The sequence below is a fragment of the Aplidium turbinatum genome, chromosome 2, assembly GCF_918807975.1.
Source record: "Aplidium turbinatum chromosome 2, kaAplTurb1.1, whole genome shotgun sequence".
In the NCBI taxonomy this organism is placed as follows: domain Eukaryota; kingdom Metazoa; phylum Chordata; class Ascidiacea; order Aplousobranchia; family Polyclinidae; genus Aplidium; species Aplidium turbinatum.
This window is the reverse complement of record NC_137473.1, coordinates 42,550,262-42,576,686: the sequence shown is the minus strand read 5'-3', so window position 1 is coordinate 42,576,686 and position 26,425 is coordinate 42,550,262. Positions and strand designations below refer to the sequence as shown.

At 38.8% G+C, this 26,425-nt stretch overlaps 2 protein-coding genes across 2 annotated transcripts; both read right to left on the bottom strand.

Annotated features, from left to right (window-relative positions):
• Nucleotides 1-2,548: 2,548 nt before the first annotated feature.
• Nucleotides 2,549-11,354, bottom strand: LOC145765277 (putative transcriptional regulatory protein Tlet_1011). Its single transcript, XM_082577078.1, has 5 exons — nucleotides 11,030-11,354; nucleotides 5,032-5,144; nucleotides 4,828-4,955; nucleotides 3,444-3,615; nucleotides 2,549-3,284 (listed from the first exon to the last, which is right to left on the bottom strand). Exons 1-5 carry the CDS (start codon nucleotides 11,250-11,252, stop codon nucleotides 3,066-3,068), a joined length of 855 nt encoding a protein of 284 aa, XP_082433204.1. The 5' UTR covers nucleotides 11,253-11,354; the 3' UTR covers nucleotides 2,549-3,065.
• A 5,730-nt stretch (nucleotides 11,355-17,084) lies between these two features.
• LOC145764307 (uncharacterized) lies at nucleotides 17,085-25,569 on the bottom strand. The gene is made up of 4 exons (XM_082575926.1): nucleotides 24,918-25,569; nucleotides 23,940-24,808; nucleotides 23,559-23,635; nucleotides 17,085-21,204 (listed from the first exon to the last, which is right to left on the bottom strand). The coding sequence occupies exons 1-4, from the start codon at nucleotides 25,567-25,569 to the stop codon at nucleotides 17,085-17,087; spliced, it is 5,718 nt and encodes a 1,905-aa protein (XP_082432052.1).
• Between the last annotated feature and the right edge of the window lie 856 nt (nucleotides 25,570-26,425).

Below are 26,425 nucleotides of genomic sequence, written 5' to 3'. Positions count from 1 at the left end.
ACTCAATACACAGAAACAAAAGTCTGACATTTTTTAGGCCTACCAGGTTCGTTTTCTTGATCACTTTGACTACTTATGTTTTGTTTATAGTAAAGTAAAAGATATGTACCGGTAGGCTACAATACTTCGGACAAAACAATCGGACGCCAATTACGATTTCATTGCGTGAAGCGTGGACGATGTCCACGCATAAAGATTAAAATCGTTAAGATAAAAGAATTGGCCCGTCGCACGCAATTATAAGGTGATTAAGAAACAATTTCTCAAACCAAATTAAAAAAAATACGATCAAGCATGAAATAATTTGATTTTTCAAATTATGCTTTTGAACAAATCGAAAAAGGTTTTCGATGCTGTGTTGTCAGATAAATTATTATCTCTACCATGTAAAAATTTGGTTGATCTACTTTGTGCAGTTTTCTAGTTACACGAGCTCAAAGTGCTAGTTTCGAATCTACGCGTCTTATGTGGCTAATTTTATGATCGTAAAGCAACGTAAACCGTACACAATTGGCGGGACTTTTATTAATCCTTGTGCTTTAGAAATGGCTAAAGTTGTAATTACTGCAAGTTCTTCTTTCAAACGATACTGCACAGCGGAGAATTGCTGATTTGTCTAACAATATAAAAGAGCAGGTAATTACAGAAATAAAACATTCACAATTGGGATTCTTCTCAATTCAACTTGATGAAACTACCGACATTGCATCTTGTTCCCAGCTCTTGGCGTTTTGCAGATACCTGTCAGAATAAGACCTAAAATACAATATCCTGTTTTGCTCTGCATTAGAGGCCAATACAAGAGCTGTTGATGTGATGGAAAAGTTGGCAGCGTTTTTTGACTAAGAAGAACTCGGTTTGGAAAACCTTTGTGTTATATGCACTGACGGTGCTTCTGCCATGTTAGGAGCTAGAAGTGGCCTGCAAACATTAGCTTGTGGTCGTTCCCTCATACTGTCCCAATGCATTGCATGATACACAGTACTGACAAGTCCTTGCATCGAAAACTCTTTCAGAATCTCTTCAAAATGTTCTGAACATAGTTATCAAGGCGATAAACTATGTAACGGCTATTCAGAAAATTATGCTCGTAGATGAATGTTGAACACTTATATTTACTTTACCGCACTCGTGTCTGTTCGCTATCAAAGGGCAATGTTTTAGCAAGAGTTTTTGAACCATAGAAAGAATTTCTGAACATGCAGGGAAACTACAAATTGGAATCTTGCTTTAGGGATAGCACCTTCATGTTTAAACTTGCTTATCTTGTTGATATTTTTGACCAATCAAACCGCTTAAATCTCAAGCTACAAAAAAGGAATACAACTGTAGCCTACTTGACTTTATCGACGCTCTAAATGCGTTTGTGCAAAAGCTTGAAAACTGGAATCGAAGAGCTGAGATTTTTGCAATGTTTGAGACCCTTTCATCTGTGATTGAAAATAACTTGGTCACGAATTTATCGTCTGAAATATTGCAACATCTTGTCAATCTCCGGAAAAAAAGAACATGAATTTACGACTCTACTTGTAAAGACATATTTGAGCCTTATCAATCTGCAAATTTTGGGCAAGGGTGTGTTCTTATCAGCGTAAGTGATAAAGTAATACTATGTGTGAACTTAAGCTATAGACAAGTTGAAAGAGAGAAGTTTCAGTTCGTTCATTTATGAACAAAAAAAAATGTATATTCAATTCTGGCAGGCTCATTTTTTGCAAAACAGCTCAAACAATTATCAGCTACGTAAGGCTCAGATTGCAAGAAAAGTTATAAAACCTAAGGCAGATTTTTCTTGGGGGGGGGGGGGAGCATGCCCCCAGATTGGCTACGGCCCTCCTTCCATTGCATGCCTACAAAATCAACCAGGATACGCCACGGATTCCGGACTGTTACATCTACAGTACAAACTTGGTTTTATGAATAAAATTTGTGAGGTTGTACCGACTGCGGTTTCGCATTCGTACACATTTATGTCATATTCTTCAATGCATTCCAGTACCCTCACGTTTTCAATTTTAACCTTCAAGTTTAGTTTATTAATATTACGACTTCGGCATCACTGGCTACACCTTAACAAGCAAAGTAGACAAACTGAAATATGAGCTTCACAAAAGATGAATCTAAGGAATTTTGTCGGAAGTGGCAAGAATTTTGCCAATGTAGCCAATTGACCAATTAAACGAATTTCCACGAGGCCTACATTTGCAAACAGTTCAAAATTTCGACTACATTGTGCACTGTGCATTTCGTTGGCGTAAAACCAAATGGAGTTGTGTACAAAATCATCAAACTGAGATAACCGCAAAAAAATTGTTTGAATGTTTTTGATATCTCTAATGGATCAAACCAACCAGTGCCACAATCCTTAGAACCATGTAAGTGCCACAATACTTACAACCTTGTTTTGCAAACCTGGAGTGCTGGAAAGAACTACGCTCAAAAACCGAGACACTGCAATAAAACCAAAAGTGGACATAACCCAGTTTGGTTTTACCTCAACGATTTATGTGCAATGTGTAATTCACCTACCACGCAAAACAACGCTTAGCTGAATAAGCAATGACGACCGTATCCCTGCGGAGGCGGTGTATTTTCGAAATCAGCAAAGTGGTATCGAAACAAGCATCAAGAACAAAATCAAGTTAACAATTTGACTACTTTAGCCTAGTATTGAAACGCACAGATTTATATGTAATTTACGTGAACTATAGATAAGAATATACTGTAATAATGATGCTTTTTTAAAACCAATGGCTTCCACAATCGCTTGTGAGACACAAAAATATTAAAGATTTGCTTATATGCAGTGCTTAGCTAAAAACCTTTTTTCAGCATCCGAAAGTTAAACAGGACTTACGAAACAATCAGCAACAATTTAACCATGATGTGCAATACAGATGCTCATACTTGCCGATCATTGAACATGATTAGAAAGTCGTGGTTGGTGTCGCGACAATTCAAACCCGCCGAGTTTGTCTTATGTGATTTGAATTGACACATAACCTTCGTGGTTGAGGCGTGTACAGTGTACACCAGTCGACAATCAAAACAAAGATTTAATCCTATTAAAAATTTGACGCAATTACATAAAAATCGCAATTTCTTTCAACAGTAGTTTTTTTAACTTGTAACAGTTTGACGAAAGCTTGATATGACGTCTCGTCTTCTGACGTCACCTCGACCTTGCTTGTGGGGACGTGGTCGATGCTGGAATAAGAGACTGGGACGTTTCTCTCCTCAAAACCGGCTACAACGGATTTCAAGTTGGAGGACTCGCACAAAAACTAAAAACAAAGATGTTGCATTGACAAACAAAGTCGGAGCGTGGTTGATCGAAAACTCAGCAAAACATGAAGAAAAACTAAAAAAAATCAAGATTAGCCAAAAGAGCATCAACGTTCTTAGGTGAAAAAGACTAACAGTCCTGGCTTGTCACAACTTACTGTTAATCCGCTGTCGGATTTCTTCACATCCTCGGCTTCAACGTCTATAGCAAGTTCCGTGCTCTCTTCTTCGCTCAAAATCTTTCCGTCGTCGAAAGGCTGCGGGATGACCACAATGCCTTTACGTTCAAAATAATTTCCTAGTAGCTTGATGTCTGCTTGCTTTACGTTGCTGCAAACATGTCGAAACAGAAATTATCCCAAAACAGCAAAACGGTAGAAAATTTTACTGTGTTCAATGTTTGTTGTTCAGACATGGAATTCGGGCATCAATTCTCTGTTTATTATAAAACGTTTAAAAATTGAAAACTTACATCAGAGAAATTAATCCTAACAAATCAAAGCATGAATAATCAAACTTTTTGCAAAAGGATCCACGACCGTGGCGCGGACACGCAATCAGCTAACTTTAAATAATTTCCAATATATCAGTCGTCGTGTGAGCCTTTGGAGCCGAGGGTCTACCCTTTTACCACCCTAGATTCATAACGTTCCTAGACTACACTGAAAGGCTGCTACAGAGCAGTCAGTATTTCGTCTCATCATCCATGGGCAAGATTATCAATTATCGTGTATGTATATTGTATAGTTTCTTCAACGTAGCAGTTTCGATCAAAAATTTAGTAAAAAGCAATGTGAATTCAAATGTGCCGCAGCTGGGGTTTTTTTTTCGCTGAGACTTTTCGGTCATTTGTCCGAAATGACTTGAAAAAATTCGGTCATTTTTTATTTATTTCGGTCATTTTTAGTCATATGTATACAATTGACTAAAACAATGAAAACTATCAATACTACAAAAAAGTGCTCAATGCTAAGCAAAAAAGCAAAGCAGAGCAAATTATACAATTGTACAATATACAATTATACAATATACAATTGACTATATATTTTTTTGGACATTTTGACCGAATTGATTATATTTTTTCGGACATTTTGCTAAAAAAATCGGTCAATGACCGAAAAAAAAAACAGTGCCGCGGCAAATGACGAAATACGTTGATGTGCAGTAGTCCAAAAAAGTCTGAAAACCACAGGCCTAACCTACCAAGCTGAAAAATAGATGATCCATGGAAGAGTTTTGAACGTTTATAAGCATTAGATCATGACTAAAATATATCGCGCTATTGCAATCACCAAATTACCCATAAGATAAAATTTATTTGGAATAACAGTAACACATCACTTGACGCCACAGTAAGGGTGCCTAACTAGCATAGGACTTATAGGTGTCTATGCCTAAATACCATGCTCCATGGCAAAAACATCATCAGAAATCAATGTTTTCAAATTACAAACCAGTTTTTATCGTTTAACATAAGCATTAAGCAATGACAATTAATTTAATGGAAATTAATGGAAGTCAATGAAATGGTGGAAGACTTACAATAAAGAATATTTCAAAGCACTGCCCAAAGTCATTTTTGCATGAACTGGATTGTTGACTCGGCAACCAAGTAGGACAGCAAGACCATCTGCACCAGTGAGCAAGTATGTGATCTCCTTGTCCAAGCTCTAAATATATTGAATATAACCAAACAGGACGTCTCAGTAGTGCAACACACTGATGACGAATAAACTAATCACCTACTTTCACGGCCAAAGCATTCAGGATATTGTTCTTTGAAAGTCCTTCCTTCTGACACTGATTCAATAGACTGGCTAGGGCTTTATTCCGATTAGGATCACTGACACCTCCTCCACCTTAAAATGTTCAGTATGTATTCACTTCATGTATATACAGCTCAGAACATAGGCGTCGAAATAGGGTGGGCCGGGTGGGCGGCGCCCACCCTTCCGCGAAACGAGGGTGGGCAAAATATGTTTCGCCCACCCTGTTTTCATGACACTTAAGAAGCGTTCGTTACAATTATTTCCGTTTTTGTTAAACGCTGAATTATCCAACCAACTGCAGTGCAACTTCTTGTTTTACGCTATGTCTCTCGCTAGGTATCCCACAGAACAAAGCAATTCCGCAACAACGCTGCGTTGAAAAAAAGGCGATAGGCCTACTCACTGCATTGTTGTTGCTACGGCAACTGCCACACGCTGGCAATTCCTGGTGAGAGAAAGCCACGTTTGTTCTTTTCACCGAATGGTCTCACTTTGGTCACAATTAAACTTCAGTTCGGGGTCAGCGTAAGGGAATATGAATATGACATCATAATGAACATGACAATAAAATAACAGATACAAACTAAAGGCGTACTGAAACAATCGCTTTTTACAAATGAAATCTTTCCTCACAAACTTGTTGCTGGGTACAAATTGGGGCACCGCGCGATGTTGTCATTTCATTATTGAAAAGTTAAACATGAAGCAAAGTCAAACATCTATTCAATTCATGCATTCTTAAAGGCATACTAAATGAAATTTTCAAACGGGAATTAAGCATTAAAATGCGTAAAATGAACACTCAAGAATACATTTCATAAAAAATTACTGAAAAAAATTATTTTCAATGGCGCTGGCAAGGCGCAAAGTCCAGTGTTTCATTTATTTTTTATTTTTTGCAAAATGACCAGGAAGTGGAACAACTGCTTGAGAATTACGTCCCAAGCGACTACAGTAGCATTATCAAAAGTGTTTTCCCGCGTTGGGTTGGATAGTTCAAACGTGTTGCGTTTCAAGAATTTTCACATTGATTCAAGGCCTGGAAACGTTGAATCCATGTAAAAAATGCTGATTACTCCACGCCTTCTGAATTGCCTAACTGAAATTGTTTCACATGCCTTTGTGGAGTTTGCCTTCAAAAACTTGTTTTTTACATTTTTATTTTACATTGATTGAAGGCCTGAATACGTTGAATCTATGTAAAAGAAGCTGATTTACTGTTTGAAGAACAAGATCTGCCATTTGAAACTCACGCAGTAAAAACTCTTGCCCGATCAGCTGATTGCTAGTCGCTTGTGACGTAGACTGTATGATCGCACGCTTCGCTGCTCAATTCCATTCCGGTTTTGAAACCTCTGACAAAAGCACGCGCGCAATAGTGGTCAGACCGCAATGGCGCCAAGTTTTTTTCAAAATCGTTTTATGGTAGCATGTTAAACACAAAGAACGTGGAAAATCGCCAAGTCAGGTTTTTCCTTTAGTATGACTTTAAAGGGGTACTAAAGGAAAAACCTGACTTGGCGATTTTCCACGTTCTTTGTGTTTAACTTGCTACCATAAAACGATTTTCAATAAAATTTTACCCCATTGCGGTCTGATCAGCATTCCGCGCGTACTTTTGTCAGAGCTTTCAAAACCAGAATGGGCCTGAGCAGCGAAGCGTGCGACTGTACAGTCTACGTAATAAAAGAAGAGCAATCAGCTAATCACGCAACAGTTGTTACTGTCGGCGATTTAACTGTAGGCTATGTATGTATGTACATCAAAACATCAGATTCCAACGTCAAAACATCAAACAGTTTGCTCAAAACCTCAGATCTGATGTTAAAACATCAGATGTTGTAACGTGGCTTTTGTTATTGCTGTCTTTTGTGACGTATTCTCGAGCTGTGTTTGCACTTTTTGGTCATTTTGAAAAAAAAATGAAAATAAATGAAACATTGGACTTTGGGCCTTGCCAGCGCCATTGAAAACAAATTTTATTCGGTAATTTTTTTGAAATGTATTCTTGAATGTTCAGTTTACGCATTTTAATGCTTAATTCCCGTTTGAAAAATTCATTTAGTATCCCTTTAAAACCAGCTTCCAAAAGGCGTCGAGATGATAACGCTGAAAAAGCCACGTCCAGCACGAATGAACGTAGGGATGACATTGATGAAAACTGTTTTTTTTTCGCTGAGACTTTTCGGTCATTAGTCCGAAATGACTTGAAAAATTTTGGTCATTTTTTATTTATTTCGGTCATTGTTTCTGATGAAAAGATTTCCTTTCAAGTAGCTGATACACACCAAAATTTCCTGACTAGCTACAACATTAAGTTTCGCTGAGAAAGGTTGTTTTTTTCGGACATTTTGACCAAATTGACTACCGTATATATTTTTTCGGACATTTTGACCGAATTGACTATATTTTTTTCGGACATTTTGCTAAAAAATCGGTCAATAACCGAAAAAAAAAACCAGGATGAAGAAAGCAGTGCTTCAAGAATGGACAGTGGTGAAGTCAATGTCTCAGGCAATGCACCGGTAGTTGTAGAAGACAGCATGAGCCATGGATCTCCACCTGCTTCATTTGACGTTAGCATGCTGCCGGATCAGCTTCCGGCTCGGGAAGGTCGTGTGTTGCAAAGGAAGCTTTTTTCCCAATTCCAATGGATGCGTCTTAACCAGGGCCCGATTAACCATGAGGCACACGAGGCACAGGCCTCAGGCCCCCTGCTTTTGGGGCCCCCAACTTTTGGTGTTAAATGTTGTACATTGTACACAATATTTCTGTTATTTCACTTTTAATGTAGAATTTCATGCTATCATACACTGAGATGCCCACCGAGGCATAATATTATATGGATGCAGCCTATTTCGCCCCCTGAACACTTTGTCCCCCGATTTCGTACCCTGAAACGATCGAGAGAAATAATAGAACAAAACCGAAGTCGCTGATCGGAGTTTCCGCAAACATTTTAACACTGTCATTAGCCTACGTTGTGTTACCAATGCTACTAGCCTACAGCTAGAAAATTCCAATGCAATTGCACCCCACTGTTTTGCTTCTTTCCTGTTAAGGTAGGTTACGTCACAATGAGCAAAAGTCATTCATGGGGGCTGTCATGCAATACGGCCCAGGATTCATGTTTTTATTGAAACAACGCGTTTTCGAATAGCGAAAAAAAGGAAAACATGGTTAGAGTAAGCCAAAGAACAATAATAAAACTGCAGTCTAGCATTGAGAGGAAGAAAGTGTAGTTCGGTTAGTTTTGAAATGTTTGCGGAAACTCCGATCAGCGACTTCGGCTTTGTTCTATTATTTTCTCGGTCTTTTCATGGTACGAAATGGGGGTACGAAGTCTTCAGAGTACGAAATAGGTTGCACCCATATTCTATCATTAATAATGCTTTCATGGTCTTGGGTAGATTTGCTACTTGGGAAGTTAATTGTTATGCTAGGCTTCAGTTGATCACTGCTGCTCTGCATCGAAAGCGATTGCCAATAGGGGCCCCTAAACTTAGCTGTGCCTCGGGCCCTCATGAGCCTTAATCAGGCCCTGGTCTTAACCCTGATGGTACTTGTTACTGTAGCTGCTGTTTGGGGGCCTCGGAAAACAATCGGTTATCTGCAGCAAACCAACGAAAGTTATACAGCAGCAATACCCGCACAGTCAGCAGTCACCTGTCTGAACATTTTGCGGAAAATCCGAAGGCGTCACTTTAAAGATAACAGGTCACGAGTCACGCGCTTTTTAGGCCGCAAAGGAAAACATAAAAGAAGTTTGTTTAGTTTAGCAGCGCTCATAAGATCGCAAGGCGCAAGAAAGCAAACATCAAACCTATTAAAGCTTAATTGCTGCAGCGACGCTAAACGCAGTCTTTGTGAGAAAGACTGACCATTGCGAATTTGTGAACATACACATTCAATGAAATGTGTTTGAAAACTCTCGCCCACCCAAAATTCCTCCCTTCTAAGAAAAAATCGACAACTATGGCTCAGAACAGAACACATGTATACTCTACCAAATGCCCAGTGAGTTAAACAAACATGTCAATTACGTCATGGTAACAGAATGATTTCACAGTAGGCACCTCAAAGAATGATTAACATATGAATTATTAACAAGAAAATATGCATGAATCCAGTGCTGTGGAGTCGGAAGGATTTTGGGCTTTTGCAATTGCATGTATGGAATGTAGAATGTATATAATTTTGTATTTGTCTAAACAACAAAAAGTCTCATTTGCAATATGAAAATATGTATTGAATGTCAGTGCACTGAACTTTAATGTTCAGTGCACTGACAAGTCATGCCTAATACCTTTTGATGTTGATCACAATAAACGCTTTGAATAAAAAGAAGAAATGTATAAATTGAGAAAAAATTACCACTATATTATGGTTACAGAGTCATTCCATTATAATTCAACAAATGGTGAACACTACCACCTCTTAGATTTTCTTCATTTTTACATATTTAGTACATATTTTAGAATAATATTCATAACTGTTGGAATTTTTTTGATACCTTGTATCGTTTTCAAGTTATCGCGACTTAAAATTTCACATTTTTGCCACTAGTGGCGCCATTGTGCGTGGGAACATTTTGGGAAAATGCTCTAAAGTCACCATTTCTTGTCCAATTATGATGAACAAAGTGTCTATTCCCATGTTCTCATGGGTGAGGAATTCAATTATGCTATTAAAATATCAAAAAAACAATTGCTTGATATGAAAATCTTCATGTTAATTTTAAAAAGTTCCTCAAACTTTAAGGCCCCCCCACTCCCCCATGATTGCATAATTTTTTTTCTGATTGGCTCCATTTTGTAAAGTGATTGTTTAGTTACCAAGAAACTGAAAATCTTTCACTGAACTTTTCTCTAAGTGCTTTTATCACATTGACTGTTAGCATACCCATTGAAAGCTAATGATTGTATTTAAGCTATTGTGAAGTTAAGGATAACAATTATGACTTCACAAAGACATAAAAATGATGTGGTTAACCTCAATTTAAAATAAACAATATCACACAACATCATAAAAATCAATTTATTAAAATATAGAGCTTTTGCCACACATGTGTGGCTTCTTCAGTATAATCTTATTCAAATAGAATTATATTTGAATATTTTCAATCGCTTCAATCTTATCCAAATAGAATTATATTTGAATATTTTCAATAGTTTCTATTTGAATAAGATTATACTGAAGAAGCCAAACTTGTGTGGCAAAAGCTCTATATTTTAATAAATTGATTTTTATGATGTGGGGTGATATTGTTTATTTTAAATTGAGGTTAACCACATCATTTTTATGTCTTTGTGAAGTCATAATGGCTCTGCTCTGAAGTCATAATCGTTATCCTTAACTTCACAATAGCTTAAATACAATTATTAGCTTGCAATGGGTATGCTAACAGTTAATGTGATAAAAGCACTTAGAGAAAAGTTCAGTGAAAGATTTTCAGTTTCTTGGTAACTAAACAATCACTTTACAAAATGGAGCCAATCAGAAAAAAAATTATGCAATCATGGGGGAGTGGGGGGGCCTTAAAGTTTGAGGAACTTTTTTAAATTAACATGAAGATTTTCATATCAAGCAATTGTTTTTTTGATATTTTAATAGCATAATTGAATTCCTCACCCATGAGAACATGGGAATAGACACTTTGTTCATCATAATTGGACAAGAAATGGTGACTTTAGAGCATTTTCCCAAAATGTTCCCATGCACAATGGCGCCACTAGTGGCAAAAATGTGAAATTTTAAATCGCGATAACTTGAAAACTATACAAGGTATCAAAAAAATTCCAACAGTTATGAATATTATTCTAAAATATGTACTAAATATGTAAAAATGAAGAAAATCTAAGAGGTGGTAGTGTAAAATTTCTTTAAAATTTGTTGAATTATAATGGAATGACTCTACAACATTTCGAAAAACTTGTAACATTTCAATTGAATGTCTTATAACCTTATCAACTTACTATTTATTGCACCCCTTGCTAACCTAATGAACTTTGACATTGCCTGGGATTTCTTCATAGCAGCATTTTGCTGATCTTTAAATTGAGCTGGAGTCGTTCCCAGCACAACTTGTGTGCAGTTGATCCACCTGTTGCAATTTTTAAGAAAGACAGGAAAAGTGGATGAGACATTGCAAAGAGCACAAAGTGTCCTTGCAGCTAGAATACTTTGACGCATTGCCATTTACCCAATTTCAGATTTATTGCATCATAACTAGACTTAGCAAATAAATGGCTGAAAGCAATATAGTTATATTAATTGTCTCTTGCAATAAAGAAGTGTCTACTGTCTAGCCTATCAAAGAAAATTAAACAGTAAAATTGACAGCTGAGGCTTTTACTGATATGCTAGTTAAAGAAATATAGATCCTATCAAAGCAAAGAAATATATAGTGCAGAAAAAATAAACAATAACCAAAGTAGTTGCTAAATCAGATGTAAATAACTTCAATTATGAGTCCATCACCCAATCCAAGTTGACAGCACATCAGTTAGCTATAAGTTTGCCACTAAGTTATTGTCCTGTCCATCGTGGGTAGGACACAAATTATCTTTGGCTTTTAGGATGAACTGACGGTACGAATTGTTCATGGTGAGGCATTCCATTATAATTCAACAAATTTTAGAAAGAAATGTAACCACTAGGTTTCAAAAGGTGTTGGTTTTGATATATTTTGTTGCGCTCAAAATTTGAACTTGGGCAAAAAAATAATTTTGAAAATCGGACAAGTGGTTTTTGAGATATCGCGTTTTGAAATTTTGTTGCTGTCACTAGGTGGCGCTGTTGATGTTCCCAATGTTTTTTAATTTTAGGGTTATATTTGGGGTAGAAAGTTGGTTGAAGTGTCTATTCCACCATTTTTCATAATGCAGAATTCAAAAATGGTCTCAATTTTAGTCTAAAAGCATTAGCTAAGGAGTTATGGGGCATTTAAAAAAATTTGGGGGACCAAATGCCAACCCTCAAATTGTCATGTGGGTAACGAGATATCCCGAAAAAAAATTCTGTCCTTGAAAGTTTCTTGCATATACTTCATGATAGTATAATATTTTTTTATGAGACTTTTGTCCTTTTTGCACAATGCAACCTTATATCAAAGATCTATTAATGCAATATTTGAATGATGCTTGCTTATGACGTCACAATAACAAATTACAGATTTCCTCAAAAAACTTTTTTTCATTGTGAAAATTGCCCGGGAAAACAAAATTTGACTGCAATTTTGAAACAAGGGCTGGTTTTCCTGAGCAATTTTCACTATGAAAAAAGGTTTTTGGGAAAATCTGTAATTTGTTATTGTGACATCATAAGCATGCATTATTCAAATATTGCATTAATAGATCATATAACTTCTCATGCAAGTCTTTGATAAAAGGTTGCATTGTGCAAAAAGGACAAAAGTCTCATAAATAAACAGTATATTATCATGAAGTATACGCAAGAAACTTTAAAGAACAAAAAAAAATTTTGGGATATCTTGTTACCCACATGACAATTTGGGGGTTGGCATTTGGTCCCCAATTTTTTTTAAATGCCACATAATTCCTTAGCTAATTCTTGTAGACTAAAATTGACATCATTTTTGAATTCTGCCTCATGAAAAATGGTGGAATAGACACTTCAACCGACTTTCTACCTCAAATATAACCCTAAAATCAAAAAACATTGGGAACATCAACAGTGCCACCTAGTGACAGCCACAAAACTTCAGAACGCGATATCTCGAAAACCGCTTGTCTGATTTTCAAAATTTTTTTTTTGCCGAGATGCATTTTTCGCATACTATGACATATGCTTTAGTCATCAAAATTGAAGACTTAGTGGTTATTTGGATTTGTTGAATTATAATGGAATGCCTCTGAGTACGAATTAGGTTGCACCCTGGCTTTTATAAAGTATATATAGCCTACATCAAAATTCAAAAATTATCCACAAAGATACAAACTGAAAAATTGCTGGTGCAAACAGTTTTTGCCAATGCAGTGAGCAGTATTGCCTTTTGAGACAGCAGGATTCCAGACTCCAGTTCAAAGAAGTCACAGGGACTCAAGATTTTTAGGATCCTGATCCCATTAAGTAATTTTATGTCTGAAATTTTATTATAAAAGTATTTCACCACACAACAGATTTACACTTTTTGTAAAAGTAGTTTATAAAATGAATTCATTTTGAGGTGGCCCAAAAAATTCAATGATTAATTCAAGGGGAAAATTTTTAAATGTTTGCGGGAAATCCTAACCGCCTACTGGGCCTTATGCTTGATGTACCCAAGGTAAACTCTTGAATGTTGTGCCCTAAGGCTTTTTGCAGTTTCACTGACTAGCTATGTACATGGCAGCTCTATCTGAAACATTGACGTGGTCAAGACTACCGGTAGGTAGCTGATAAAGTAGTTGTTACAATTTCTTTTCTCTGTGATTTCCTTTATTCCGAACATTCCAGTCATTCAGTTGCAATTCTTGTATCGTCCTTATTGAAGCAAAATAGCATGTACTTGTACTGGTAGAGTTGAGTTCTAAAATAACCACATTATCAAGAATTTTGATCAAGTTAAAAAAATCAGATATTTTAAAATAGCATGTTTTGAACTGTTGCTGTGCACCTAATGACAGTGATCACCATGCTGGTGAAAATGAACTCCAACACTTATATGTTTGCATCAAGCAGGCCCAGATTTAGGGGGGTGGACAGAGGGTGCAGGTGCCCTGGGCCCCACTTTTGAAGGGCCCCCCGACGTGGAAAAAATGTGATTTTGTGTTATTTTTTTTTTCTTTCAGACTTTGAAGTTTGTGACAAATGCTGTACAGTGCTGGATTAATGCTACCGTAGAGATAAAGGTGGTTTTTTGCACCATCGGCACAAAAATTTTTTTGCACAGGGGCCCCCCCGATCTAAAAGTGCCTCGGCCTCCGATCAGCTAAATCCGGCCCTGGCATCAAGGGTTTTCAAAACACGGCCATTTTAAATCTGCAGTGTTTTGTCAAAAATTTCAACACTATTGGGGCTTTTGGCCACCCCTAAACATTAAAGTTTTCCAAAAATATGTTACACTCGATGGGTTTGTCTAAAATGAAAGCTTTTGGGAGGGTGGCCTGTAAACATTTCAAAAGTCAATCATTTTGAACGACCATGAGGTGCATAGTGCTTAGCCCACTGCTGTACATCATGCATTACTGGATGATCACCTCTTATAGCAGTTTTGGTCCCTACATAACAAGCATCCTGACTTATTGCAGTAAATATGCAACAAACAAAACTAAGGCTTAAAAATAAAATGTGGAAAAACTATGATTTTACAAGACAACATCAACTTTGACCTGACCAAATTTCAGTGTTGCCACAAACATAACAGTTTAAAAAATTTTCTGGGGTTTGTTTTGTTTTTGTTTGCTTATCTTTATCCTGCATTGCGGGAAAGCGGACTTGAGCGCTATGCATCGGTGTACGCCTTCCGACGTACACCTGACCCACGCTGCAGCCGACGGCAATGTCTGTTTCCGGTTGTCTACTTTACTTATGACTTAAATTTGGTACTACCCATTACTCGAAATCGATCACTAGGTAGAGACAATTATCGTAAAGTTTCTTGCCTAGAGAAACAACAGCAAGAAACTTTACGATAATTGCCTCTACCCAGTGATCGATTTCGAGTAATGAGTTTAAAATGTAATTATGTAATTTAAAAGTAATGGGTTTAAAATGTTCAGATTAGATTGTTTTTATTTCCAGGAGTTGTTAGAGCTTATAAAAATTTTGTATATTTGTGTACAAAATTTAAAAAAAATTTTATGAAAATTTAAAGTTTTTTTTTTAAAATGCAAGATCCAGATCCAATCCGGATCCGGTGAAAAACAACAAGATATGGGTGGCAGCTGACATTGATTTATTTTTATTATTTTATTTTTTTTTTGCATCAGGCACTAAAGAGACAGAGGCCCATATTCATAAACACAACACAAGTCACAAAACACACACGGTTACATATACAAGCAAAACTTATGCGTACATAGTTCAGTTCAGTTGTTTTTATTTCTGACCATCATATCAAAACAATACACGTCAACATAGCAAAGGTCGAGAAAAAGGTAGAAGCGACAAAACGCGAACGTTAAAAACGTGCTTGTGACCGAAGTAAGTTATTGAGTTGAAAAAAAAAAAATTTGGCACGGTCGCAACACCTTCAGAAAAATTTAAGATATAAGAAAATAAAAAAAAGAAAATGTTAATAAACAAAAAAACAAATAAATTTAGGCTATAGCTTTATTAGCCCACATAGCTTTAGCTGATATATTTAAGATTTGTATGGACAGTTGATAGTCACGTTATACTGAGACGCATAGTCAGAAGAAGCATAACACTCTGAGGTAAAAACTGCAACTAACCACTTGTAGAATTTTGACGCGAATTCTACGTTAAAGAATATCTTTCTCACTGGCGCCAAACAGTGGATTGGATTATTATATGCGTCGCTCAGTTAATACGGTTATGCGCCTACAACAGACAGAAAAACAAGCCAAGTAGATTGAATCTGAACGCGGTCTTGAGTTCTGTTAGTTTATTGTGGCAGATAGGTTGCAAGATTACAAGTCAGAAGATCACAAGGTCACAAGATCACAAGTTGCAAGTCGAAGGTTCAGTCACATAGGTTGCAGGTCGCAAGGTCGGCCACAAGGTTGCAGGTCGCAAGGTCTACGGGGTTGCAGGTCGCAAGGTCGGCCACAAGGTTGCAGGTCGCAAGGTCGTTTAACAAACTTGGTGGGCAGATATAGGCTACTTCAATTCTAGATAGAGCTGGTGATTATAGTTCAGACTCACCGAGACAGCAATCAGGGCTTGAAGTGATAATCCGTACAAACAATAATCCAATAATAATAGTCGTAACAGTCATACAGCAATTGATTCTACTAGTGCATCTTATTCAAATAGAATCCAAAATTTACAGTTAGTAAATGGTCAAGAAATATTTAACATAAAGTTTCTCAATTTATGCTTTAAGAGTTAAGATTTAAACATCTCGTTTTACCAAATGCAGCTAATACAAAACTCAAAGAGAATTTCTGGTCTACGCTCTCAAACGTTCGCTTTGCTAAGCCTTTTATGCTGAATTGCTGATATTGCAAAACACAAAGAAGATGCGCTATATAAAGACAACGATAAGAAAAAATAGCTTCAGTAATATGCCTTGGTTGAAGAAAGCAAGCGGATAACAATCGTTCGCTGACGTTCATACAACATCTTTCAAGATGCGGCGAAAGCTTCGAAGAAATGTTGTGCTACACCAAGTATTTACAATTCACATACAGACAACGACATTTAGACGTTGAATTACCGTTGGCCGTGCTATGCCAACGTTTAAATGGATGATGAAAAACAACGATTAATTCTCAGCCCACAAGATGACATAAATCGTTTTTTAGAGCAATAGAAGTTAAAAATAGCATTTTAAAACAACACACTACAGATATTCTGGTGCCGTTTCATGAGTCACAATCCCTGCAAGCCCAGTCTCTTGTCTAGAAACTGACAGCAATTATTTAACTTGTTTTTTCGGGAAGAACAAGGAATTGCTAAAAATGTAAATTGTTTTTGTACAATTCGATAGACAACTAACTCCGTGGAGAGAGATATATGGATTTAAGTAAACACAAGCTTTATGTCTGTAAAAGTAACGTAATAATTCTATCAACACGAAAACACGATTGACGTTTCAGAGGTTTTCTTAAAACAACAAAGAATAGAGTGGCTGCTACTTGACATGTTATTCAAGTCGATTATAAAATTAACACACTCCCGGCCCGAAGAAGGGCATATAGGCCTTCTTCTCATGAAAAGTAAATTTTATCAATCCATTAGTAAAATGCTGAACTTCGGATTGCTTGGCATTAGGCTACAGTATACAATATACATATTACAATAAGCACATACAGTTAGTTACAATAATAGTTAAAATACATCAAGAAAAAGTTCTGAAACTCCGCAGTTCATCTATCGTCCTTTGCATCTCATCATCTTGATCTAGACGGCGTTCTCGTCCTCACCTTCAAACGGAACAATGACGCAAAGTTTGGTGATTGGACGTTTGAGTGTTCCTGTCGAAGTTTTGACCATGACCACTCTCACATTTCCGAATTTATCGGGAAATGTCTCTGTAATCCTACCGAGCGGCCATTTTTGTCGCGGTGTTAAAGTGTCACTGAGCAATACAATGTCTCCCGTTTTAATGTTGGCATTCCTGGAACGCCATTTTGGTCGAGAAATTATCGATCGGGGGTATTCCTGTACCCATCTTCTCCAGAAACAGTCGGCGAGATACTGCACAGCCCGATATCGGTCACTATGCAAGCAGTCCTTTTCGGTTGAATATAGCGGGGGCAAACTGGGGTTGGTATTTAATTTTAACAAGTGATTAGGTGTCAGGGGTAGATCTTCATCTGCGCCGAGTTTAACTTCAGTTAGTGGCCTGGAGTTTACAATGTCCTCAACTTCAAGCAAGAGAGTGTGAAGAGTGTCATCATCTAATGGGCGCTTTGGTAAAATATTTAGAAGTACTTGTCGGACGGTCCTTATCATTCTTTCCCATCCACCCCCCATATGGCTTGCTAGGGGTGGGTTAAATTCCCATTCGACTCCTTCCTGTCGAAGATAATCGTGAATTTGTTTTTTGTTCCAATTTTGAAGTTCTCTTTTCAGCGTTCTGTGGCAACCGACGAAGTTACTTCCGTTGTCGGAAAAGATCTTGGTAATTGGTCCACGGCGAGCAATGAATCGTCGCAAAGCGTTCATGAATGAGTTGGTAGTTAAATCTGGCGCCAACTCTAGATGTATGGCTCTAGTAGTTAAGCAAGTAAACAGGCAGCCATATCTTTTCACGTCACTTCTTCTTTGGCGGACGATTATTGGTCCAAAGTAGTCAACGCCGGTACTGTTGCGAAATGGAGGCTCTGAAATTTGAAGTCGTGCTTCTGGAAGTTCAGCCATAAATTGCACTCCTGGCTTTGCGGTTCTACGTCGACAGCGTAAACACCTGTTCAGTATTTTTCGAACAGCAACTTTTCCATTCAGAATCCAATATTTATGAGCCAGCAGGTTGATTGTGTGAGATGCACCAAAGTGCTTCGCCTTTTCAGCGTGGAAATAGTCGATGATCAAATCCGTTAGGTGTCGACCCGGAGCAAGAATGGCTGGATGTTTCGATTCGTAAGGTAAGTTTGCCTTGTCAAGTCTACCTCCGACTCGAAGAGTGTTACCGTCCAGGATTGGGTTTAACTTCTCCATCGGCGCGAGTTGAGTCTTTGTTTGTTTTGGTCGTTGTCCTTTTGGCAGTGACAAGAACCATGCCGGAAAGGCTTGGCGTTGTTCGTAACGCACTAACTCATTTTCAGCAAACTGGAGTTCAGACACTTGGATCGGATTTTGGGTGAGGTTTGAAGTGATTTCGTCGCCACGTATTCGAGCAAGCAGGTAAGCCTTGACTCGTAGTAACCATGCTGTAGCAAGCTTTAGGTGATGCAGTGACGAAAAGTGGGAGATGAGTACATCAGTTCCTGTTGAAGATTTGTTATTTGTACCAATAGTGAACGAAGTTACCTTCTGGCGCCGTTCAGGTTGAAACTTGGTGTAGATATCGTCGTGTTGTGGTGGCTTAACGGATTGTTGAGGCCATTCGGTTGGCGGCTTCTTTAAAAAGTCTGGCCCATTTAGCCAATGACCAGATTGTAGTAGAGCTTCAGCCGTCATACCTCGAGATGCCTGATCTGCTGGGTTGAGGGCCGTTGGTACATGATGCCAGTCGTACACTTTGGTATGACCTAGAATTTTTTGAAGGCGATTGCGAGTGAAGGTTGGAAAACGTTTCGTATCAGCGTACAAGCTTTGCAGGACAATCATGGAATCTGTCCAAAACATGCATGGACAATCATTTAGCTCGAGCTCTTGTTTAACGGTCCGAGCCAGGTTGACGGTGTCCAAAGCAGCTTCTAATTCTAGGCGTGGGATCGTGTGTCTTCCAGCGCCGGGTAGAAGGGATTTTCCTGTAACAAGACTGCAAAGAACGGTTGAATCAGGTAATATTGAACGTAGATAACACACGGAACCCCTAGCTAATGTTGAAGCGTCGGAGAAGAAGTGGAGTTGGACTTCCGGGGTCGCAGTGGTGGACTTCAGCTTGTAGCAGCGAGGTATACGAATCTCTTTTAGACGTTCTAAAGTGTTTTCCCATGATCTCCACCTTTTTAGAGTATTTGGTTCAGCAGGGTCGTCCCACCCTACCTTTGCTAGACAAAGTTCACTGTATATGAGTCTAGCTTCAAGAACTACTGGGGCTACTAATCCCAATGGATCAAACAATGCATTTGTTACTGATAGCACTTGCCTTTTAGTCAACGGTTTTGTTGACGGCTCTACGTTGAATCGAAATTCGTCGGTTTGTACGTCCCATTCCATGCCCAGGACGCGTTGCTTTGGCCCTTCTCCAGGCAGCTGATTCTTTATCGATTTGGACTTTTCTTCATCAGGGATAGAATTCATTACCTTATCGCTGGTGGATAGCCATTTTGTTAGTTTGAACCCAGACATGCCAAGGATTGCTCGTAAGTCTTTTACGAGCTTACATGCACTTTCATCGTTTTCAGCTGTTAGCAGTGCATCATCGACGTAGAATGACGTCAGTAAGGTTTGAGCGACATGAGGGTCGAACAACTTTCCATGCTCTCGAGCGGTTTCACGCAAGCAGAATGTTGCTACAGAAGGAGAGCATTTTGCTCCAAACAAGTGTACCTTTGTTCTGTACACGGTGGGTTCACGCGTTAGATCGCCGCCCTTCCACCAATAAAAACGCAATGCATCGCGATCACATGGTGAAACTTTTACTTGGTGAAACATTGCTTCAATGTCAGAGACTATTGCAATTCGGCCCTTGCGAAATCGCATTAATACACCGACCAAAGAATTGTTTAGGTCGGGACCAGACATGAGGTAATCGTTTAAACATCGATTGTGAGAAGTAGCAGCGCAGTCAAACACGACACGTACCTTGTCTGGCTTTTTTGGGTTGATAACTGGGTGATGCGGTATATACCATTTCCGATTAGTGTTGTCGATGTCGTCTTCTGGTATTTCTTCAGTGTAGCCCTTCTCTAGATTTGACTCCATTTGATCAATGTATTTTTCTAAAAGAGAATTGTCTGCAAGCAGACGTTTCTTTAAGCTTTTCAGGCGCTTTTGCGCCATCTCGCGGCTGTCAGGAAGCTTAGCACAGTCATTGCGCCATAAAAGTGGCAGCTGACAGTGACCATCAGAGCGGGTTAACCGTCTGCACATCATGTCGTAGGCAATTGGGTCCTCACGAGAAAATTTAAAACCAAATTCTTGTAGTTCTCTATGAGATTGCAAGAATTTCATAAGGCTTTCCATGTCGAATAAGTCTGTGTCGACTGAAGGTGAAATTGTTTCTCCTTCGTCGGTTATGATTAAGTCCTGGATGTCTTCGGTGTCTACGGGCCACTTAGCGCCTCTAACAAGAAGGCTTGTGCTATTTTCCTTTGGACAAGGGGCATCTTTGCAGTGTGAGCCACGGAGAAGCCAACCTAGTGGAGTGCGGATGGCATCTGGACTTTCGTTCGGACGTGGCGAAAATCTGCTTTCCAGACATCGATGGGTAACTGCATAGTTATTGCCAATCAATAACATTACTGAGCAATTTTCGACTGCAGGCAAATCAATACCTTGCAGATATTGATATGCTTGCAGCGTTTTCAGCTTTGGGCTCAGTTGCGGATCAACAGGGATTTTGTTGACTACTACGACTTCTTGTAGCTCGAAGTCTTGTTCTTCATCTAAAGATGACACTATAAAGGAGACGATGGGGGCTTCCAGACGTTGAGGACTTTCAGACGATAGCGTCTGGAGAGCAAAACTACGCTCACACTCTGGTTTGGTATCCAGAAGTTTTATTAATTCTTCTTCGCAGAACGTACGGTCAGAACCAGAGTCTAGCAGCGCATAGGTTTCGACAGTTTTTTCACCACAAGTTACCTTGACGGGAACGATGTCCAGGTATGAGTTTTGGCTAGCTAGCTCTTCCGGTTCTGAGCGCACGGCGAAGTTAGGCGCTTTTACAAATGTGTTGTCATGGCGACTGCGAGGAGTACGGTGCCATTGGTCGTTCCATGACCATACTAGTAGAGATGACCGGCTATGTCACATTTTGAAGCCTTAAAATACCGGGCCGACTGTTTCGTAGCAGTTCGGCAGACAAACCACATTACTTTTGCCTTAAGAGTATGTAGACATGAATCGCAGGTTTGTGGACGTTGACTCAATGTAAAGAAAGTTTGTAAATTGAGAGCTGAAACATTGCGCAGCTGGACATTTTGCTTGATGGGAGTAAACCATGAAGTAAACTCATACGCAGTTAGTCACAGCATAGGCAAGTCTAGCAGCTAGAGTGAAAAGGAAAACATTAAAGTCGCACAATATGTGCACTTGTGCAGTTAGTTTTCATGTGATATTCTCAAGCAACATAGCACAGAAAAGTAATGCACGTTACAGAAATTATGCAGCTGATTACTGAGCAAATCAAGCTTCTGATATGCAATGGCTACAGACCTAGTTGTATCTTCACTTCAGCATACTTTTTGATTGCTACTGTAGCCTACTTTAACTTTGTAGTCAGTTGACGAAAGGAAAGCAGGTTAACTTCATGTTTGCAAAACTAAACTAGATAAACCAATCGTTTTCTATCAGCAAAATATTGTAACTCTTTGACCAATGTATGAATCGTAATGCAAGTCTTGGCATGTAGGATAGCCTATACAATTATACATGACCACGAATCGGTCATGATCTGAAGTTCACATGTTCAAGTAGATGATGGACTTGTTGTTTCATTGCATTTTATAGGAATTAAGTGACAAAATGCCTAACAAATGCGTTGCGTTTGGTTGCAAATCAGGCTACTTCACTTCTGGTACCTATATTTCAAACTTTGCTTTTCCTCTGGATATAGTGCAGTGTTGCTGCCGCAATGGATAAAATTTGTTAACCGATCTAACTGGGAGCCTATAAAAAGTCTGTTTTTTGTATGAAACATTTTGAAGAGAAATTTATAAGTTATGGTAAAAGAAATAACCTCAAGTGGCATCTAAATCCAGTTCCAACAGTCCACTCAATTCATTAAAACGCCATCACTCCATCAGCTTTACCAACTCCAGCACCTCCACGAAAAGCACCCAAAATTCATATAAAACAACTTGATGAACTGGTAGACTTCTAGCAGAAAAACAGAATATCTTATTTTCAGTGACATAACTGAGGCACACTGCCCAGATGGTTTCCAGTAGGCTACTGTCGGGAATAAAACTTTTTGATTTTTTACAACATTATTTCTGACAAGTTGTCTGGCTTTCCCAAGGTTGCTGAAGCTGTTAGTAGATCGAAATTTGCATGTGCAAAAAGATTTGTTGAAAAGGGATATTCAATTTTGGAAAGAGGATCTAGCTGCAAGTAATCCATGCATTTTTTTAAGCTTTGAAAAGCTTCAGGAAGATGTGGATGAAGTTGTCAATGAAATGTTTAACGCAACATTATCTTCTAATAGTGCAGAAGTTGGCTTTACAATAGCCGGTTATATAGCAAAAAACTTGTTAAACGCTCCAAATGTGCAATGTGCAAAAGTTTACTTACAGCTGATTCCGCAGCTAAAGCTCCTTTGTACTTTCAGCATTTGTCAAGGGAGGCTTCAATGTGCCTTCTCAGCCACTTTCTGATTTTGTTTATAGTGCTTTTGCTGCTTTAGATGTTGTTGAAAAAGAGGTACGCAAATGTGGATTGCCTTGTCGAAAAGCTATGCACTAGCATATGTTTTCAAAAAATATCTTTTCTCCAGTGTAAAGTTGGCATGTGACGCACAGGTGGTCTGGGGCAACCACTTTGCATCGAAAATTGTTGTTAACATTTATTATAATAATTACCAAAATATTAGGCTATAAATGAGTCAAAAAGAAAGGATAACATTGTAGCATTTAAACAAAGGCAAAAGTAGTTTAAGATTCTATTGTAGTTATGGGATGTCTTTTTTCCGTCACCATAATCACTATCGTCTTTGTAGTCCCCCCCTCACTTCATTGAATAAAACATACAGTATATCATTATTTTCGCATGTCCTTACACTATTTCTGTTGTAAAAAAATAGTCCGTGCTGTTGTTATTGGTTATTTTGAGATGTTTGTTCACTTACAAATTATTAATTTGCACCATTCATTATGTAGTTTGGTACTGCAATATGTCTAAATGTAAGGTCAGGCACCTGTTAAATGCATTAAAAACGCCTAACAAGTCTGAAAAATATCTGCTTTGTTGTACCCCATGCCAGTAAGAGCAGTTTCTTTGCTCGTCAAAATTTCAAGTATTTTTCTATCGGCCCGTTGTAAAAAGGCCTTCATATGTGACATAGCTGGCCATATCTACTAGGTGGCCATGGTCGTTCATAACTTTAGAATCCCAATGGTGGTCATTGCGACGGAAGGTATCGTCTTTTGTCCGTATTGCAGGTCCTGACGTACCTTGTTCTGAAAGATTAGGTGAATGTAAGAGAGTGTTGTGTTGTCTGCTCCCGCAACGGTCTATTTGGCACGAAAATCTTGAAGTACACGCTGAACTTAAATGGTTTGGGCTTGGGCATTGTTTACATAAGCCTTTTTCTTCGACAAGGCGTACTCGTTGTCGATAAGATAGAGCACGGAATTTTTTACATCGAAACACACTATGAAAGGCATCTAAGCAGCATGCACACTTCCAATCCTCTTGCCGTTTGCTAGGCCTAGTTAGAGGAGTTTTAGGGTTTTGTACAAAGTTAGTGCTAAATGAAGATACCTTATTTTTTCCAGATTGTGGTACACTGGACTTGTGTGGATTACTCGATAGTAGCTTTCGACCGTAGACGGAGTTTGCATTCATAGTATTCTCTTCTATGAATGCTACGAAGTCAAGAAATCCAGCTGGTTTCTTGTCTTCATTGTTTTCTATTATCACACATGATTTCTTTATCCAATCTAATTGCATGGTGTGTGGCAATTTTTCCACCAACATCGTGATAAAATTGACGCTGTCTAAGCTGACGGCAGACACCTTGCCATCAGGCGTGCGAAATAAGGAAGCACTGCAGCGATTTAAAAGCACAGACAATTTTGTGAGACGTTCTGGGTCGTACCGCGTGAATTTCGGTACGTTAGTAAGAACTTCTCCACAGGCCTGGGCTATAATATGTGGCTCACCATACCTGTGACGAAGTTCTTCTATTGCTAACTGGTAGTTATTTCTGCGGTCAGGACAGTCTGCAAAGTGCTGGATTTGTTCCTGAACACCCCTGCCGCAATGTTGCAAAAGCAATGACAGCTTCTTTTCTGAAGGAAGCCAACTGCCAACATGGGTTTCAAACCGGTGTTGAAAGGCACGAAAGTCCATCGGGTCTCCTTCGAACTTTCTTATGTCAGGCTTGGGAAGTAGTCGCTCACTGACTTCGGCCTGAAGTTCATATGGGTTAATACGTCGAGATTGAGAAACATCGATGTCGGGGTTTGAGTACCTCATATCCCGGCTACTGTAGCTTGGATGTCCGAAGTGGGATTCGTCATTAATTTCGAAGTTATTTGGGCGTGACGTTGGGCTCGTAGAAAACGTGACTTTGGCTCTTTCCTGAGTTACATTATCATTATAGTTTCGTTCATTTTGTTGAGGTAAAACTAAAGTTTGATCATTTGATCGCAAATTATCATGAATTTGTGAACCATTAATTATTTGTTTAGGGTTTGAGACTTGGGGCGGAATTGACAAGTGACGAACGCTTCTTACAGAACCTTCCTTGAGAATTTACTTCCCACACATCTGCTTCGACCCTAGCTGCTTCTAAAAGGCGAAGGTCTTCAGCTGCGGCTCGGTCTGCTTTCAATTTCGCTTTCTCCAGCTTGAGTTGCCTCTCACGCTCTTCTTGTTCCAGTTTTAATTTCCTCTCACGTGCTTCTTGTTGCCTCTCACGCTCTTCTTCGAGACGACGCTGCTCATTATGCTGCACCGCTAGTCGTGCAAGTTCTAATTTAGCTTGCAACGCCCTTTGCTTAGAGCTTCTGTTGGAGCTTGTTGTCGTGGTTCTGCGGCTTCCAGTTCTGGAGCCCGATTTCGAATGGTGGGAGACATTGAGAAGATGCAAAGAGTGAGCCTGACTACCCTCATGCTCGTCCTGTTCTTGTAGCCAGCTGTCGACTTGGGCCATGAACTCGCCTTTACCTCGAATGTAATCATCTTTTGTAAGAGTGGAAGATTCGAGCAAAGGCGTGTCATCGGGCATGTCAGTGCAGAGATCCATCAGGGCGCTAAATAACCTGTCTAGGTCACGAAGCCGGGCACGCACTGTTGTTGCACAATTGGGACTTTTCATTAAGTTGTTGATTTCTAAATAGAAATCGCTTAATTGCTTGGCCGCATCAGAAAGATTTTCAGCGGCCATTTTGCTGTAGAGTTTTCCGCTTCTTAGCATACAACGCGTTTGAAGGCAGAAAAGATAGAAAACCAAGCGAGAATTTGCTGGTTAAGTTTGTTAAACCGTGTAGAATTTTGACGCGAATTCTACGTTAAAGAATATCTTTCTCACTGGCGCCAAACAGTCGATTGGATTATTATATGCGTCGCTCAGTTAATACGGTTATGCGCCTACAACAGACAGAAAAACAAGCCAAGTAGATTGAATCTGAACGCGGTCTTGAGTTCTGTTAGTTTATTGTGGCAGATAGGTTGCAAGATTACAAGTCAGAAGATCACAAGGTCACAAGATCACAAGTTGCAAGTCGAAGGTTCAGTCACATAGGTTGCAGGTCGCAAGGTCGGCCACAAGATTGCAGGTCGCAAGGTCTACGGGGTTGCAGGTCGCAAGGTCGGCCACAAGGTTGCAGGTCGCAAGGTCGTTTAACAAACTTAGTGGGCAGATATAGGCTACTTCAATTCTAGATAGAGCTGGTGATTATAGTTCAGACTCACCGAGACAGCAATCAGGGCTTGAAGTGATAATCCGTACAAACAATAATCCAATAATAATAGTCGTAACAGTCATACAGCAATTGATTCTACTAGTGCATCTTATTCAAATAGAATCCAAAATTTACAGTTAGTAAATGGTCAAGAAATATTTAACATAAAGTTTCTCAATTTATGCTTTAAGAGTTAAGATTTAAACATCTCGTTTTACCAAATGCAGCTAATACAAAACTCAAAGAGAATTTCTGGTCTACGCTCTCAAACGTTCGCTTTGCTAAGCCTTTTATGCTGAATTGCTGATATTGCAAAACACAAAGAAGATGCGCTATATA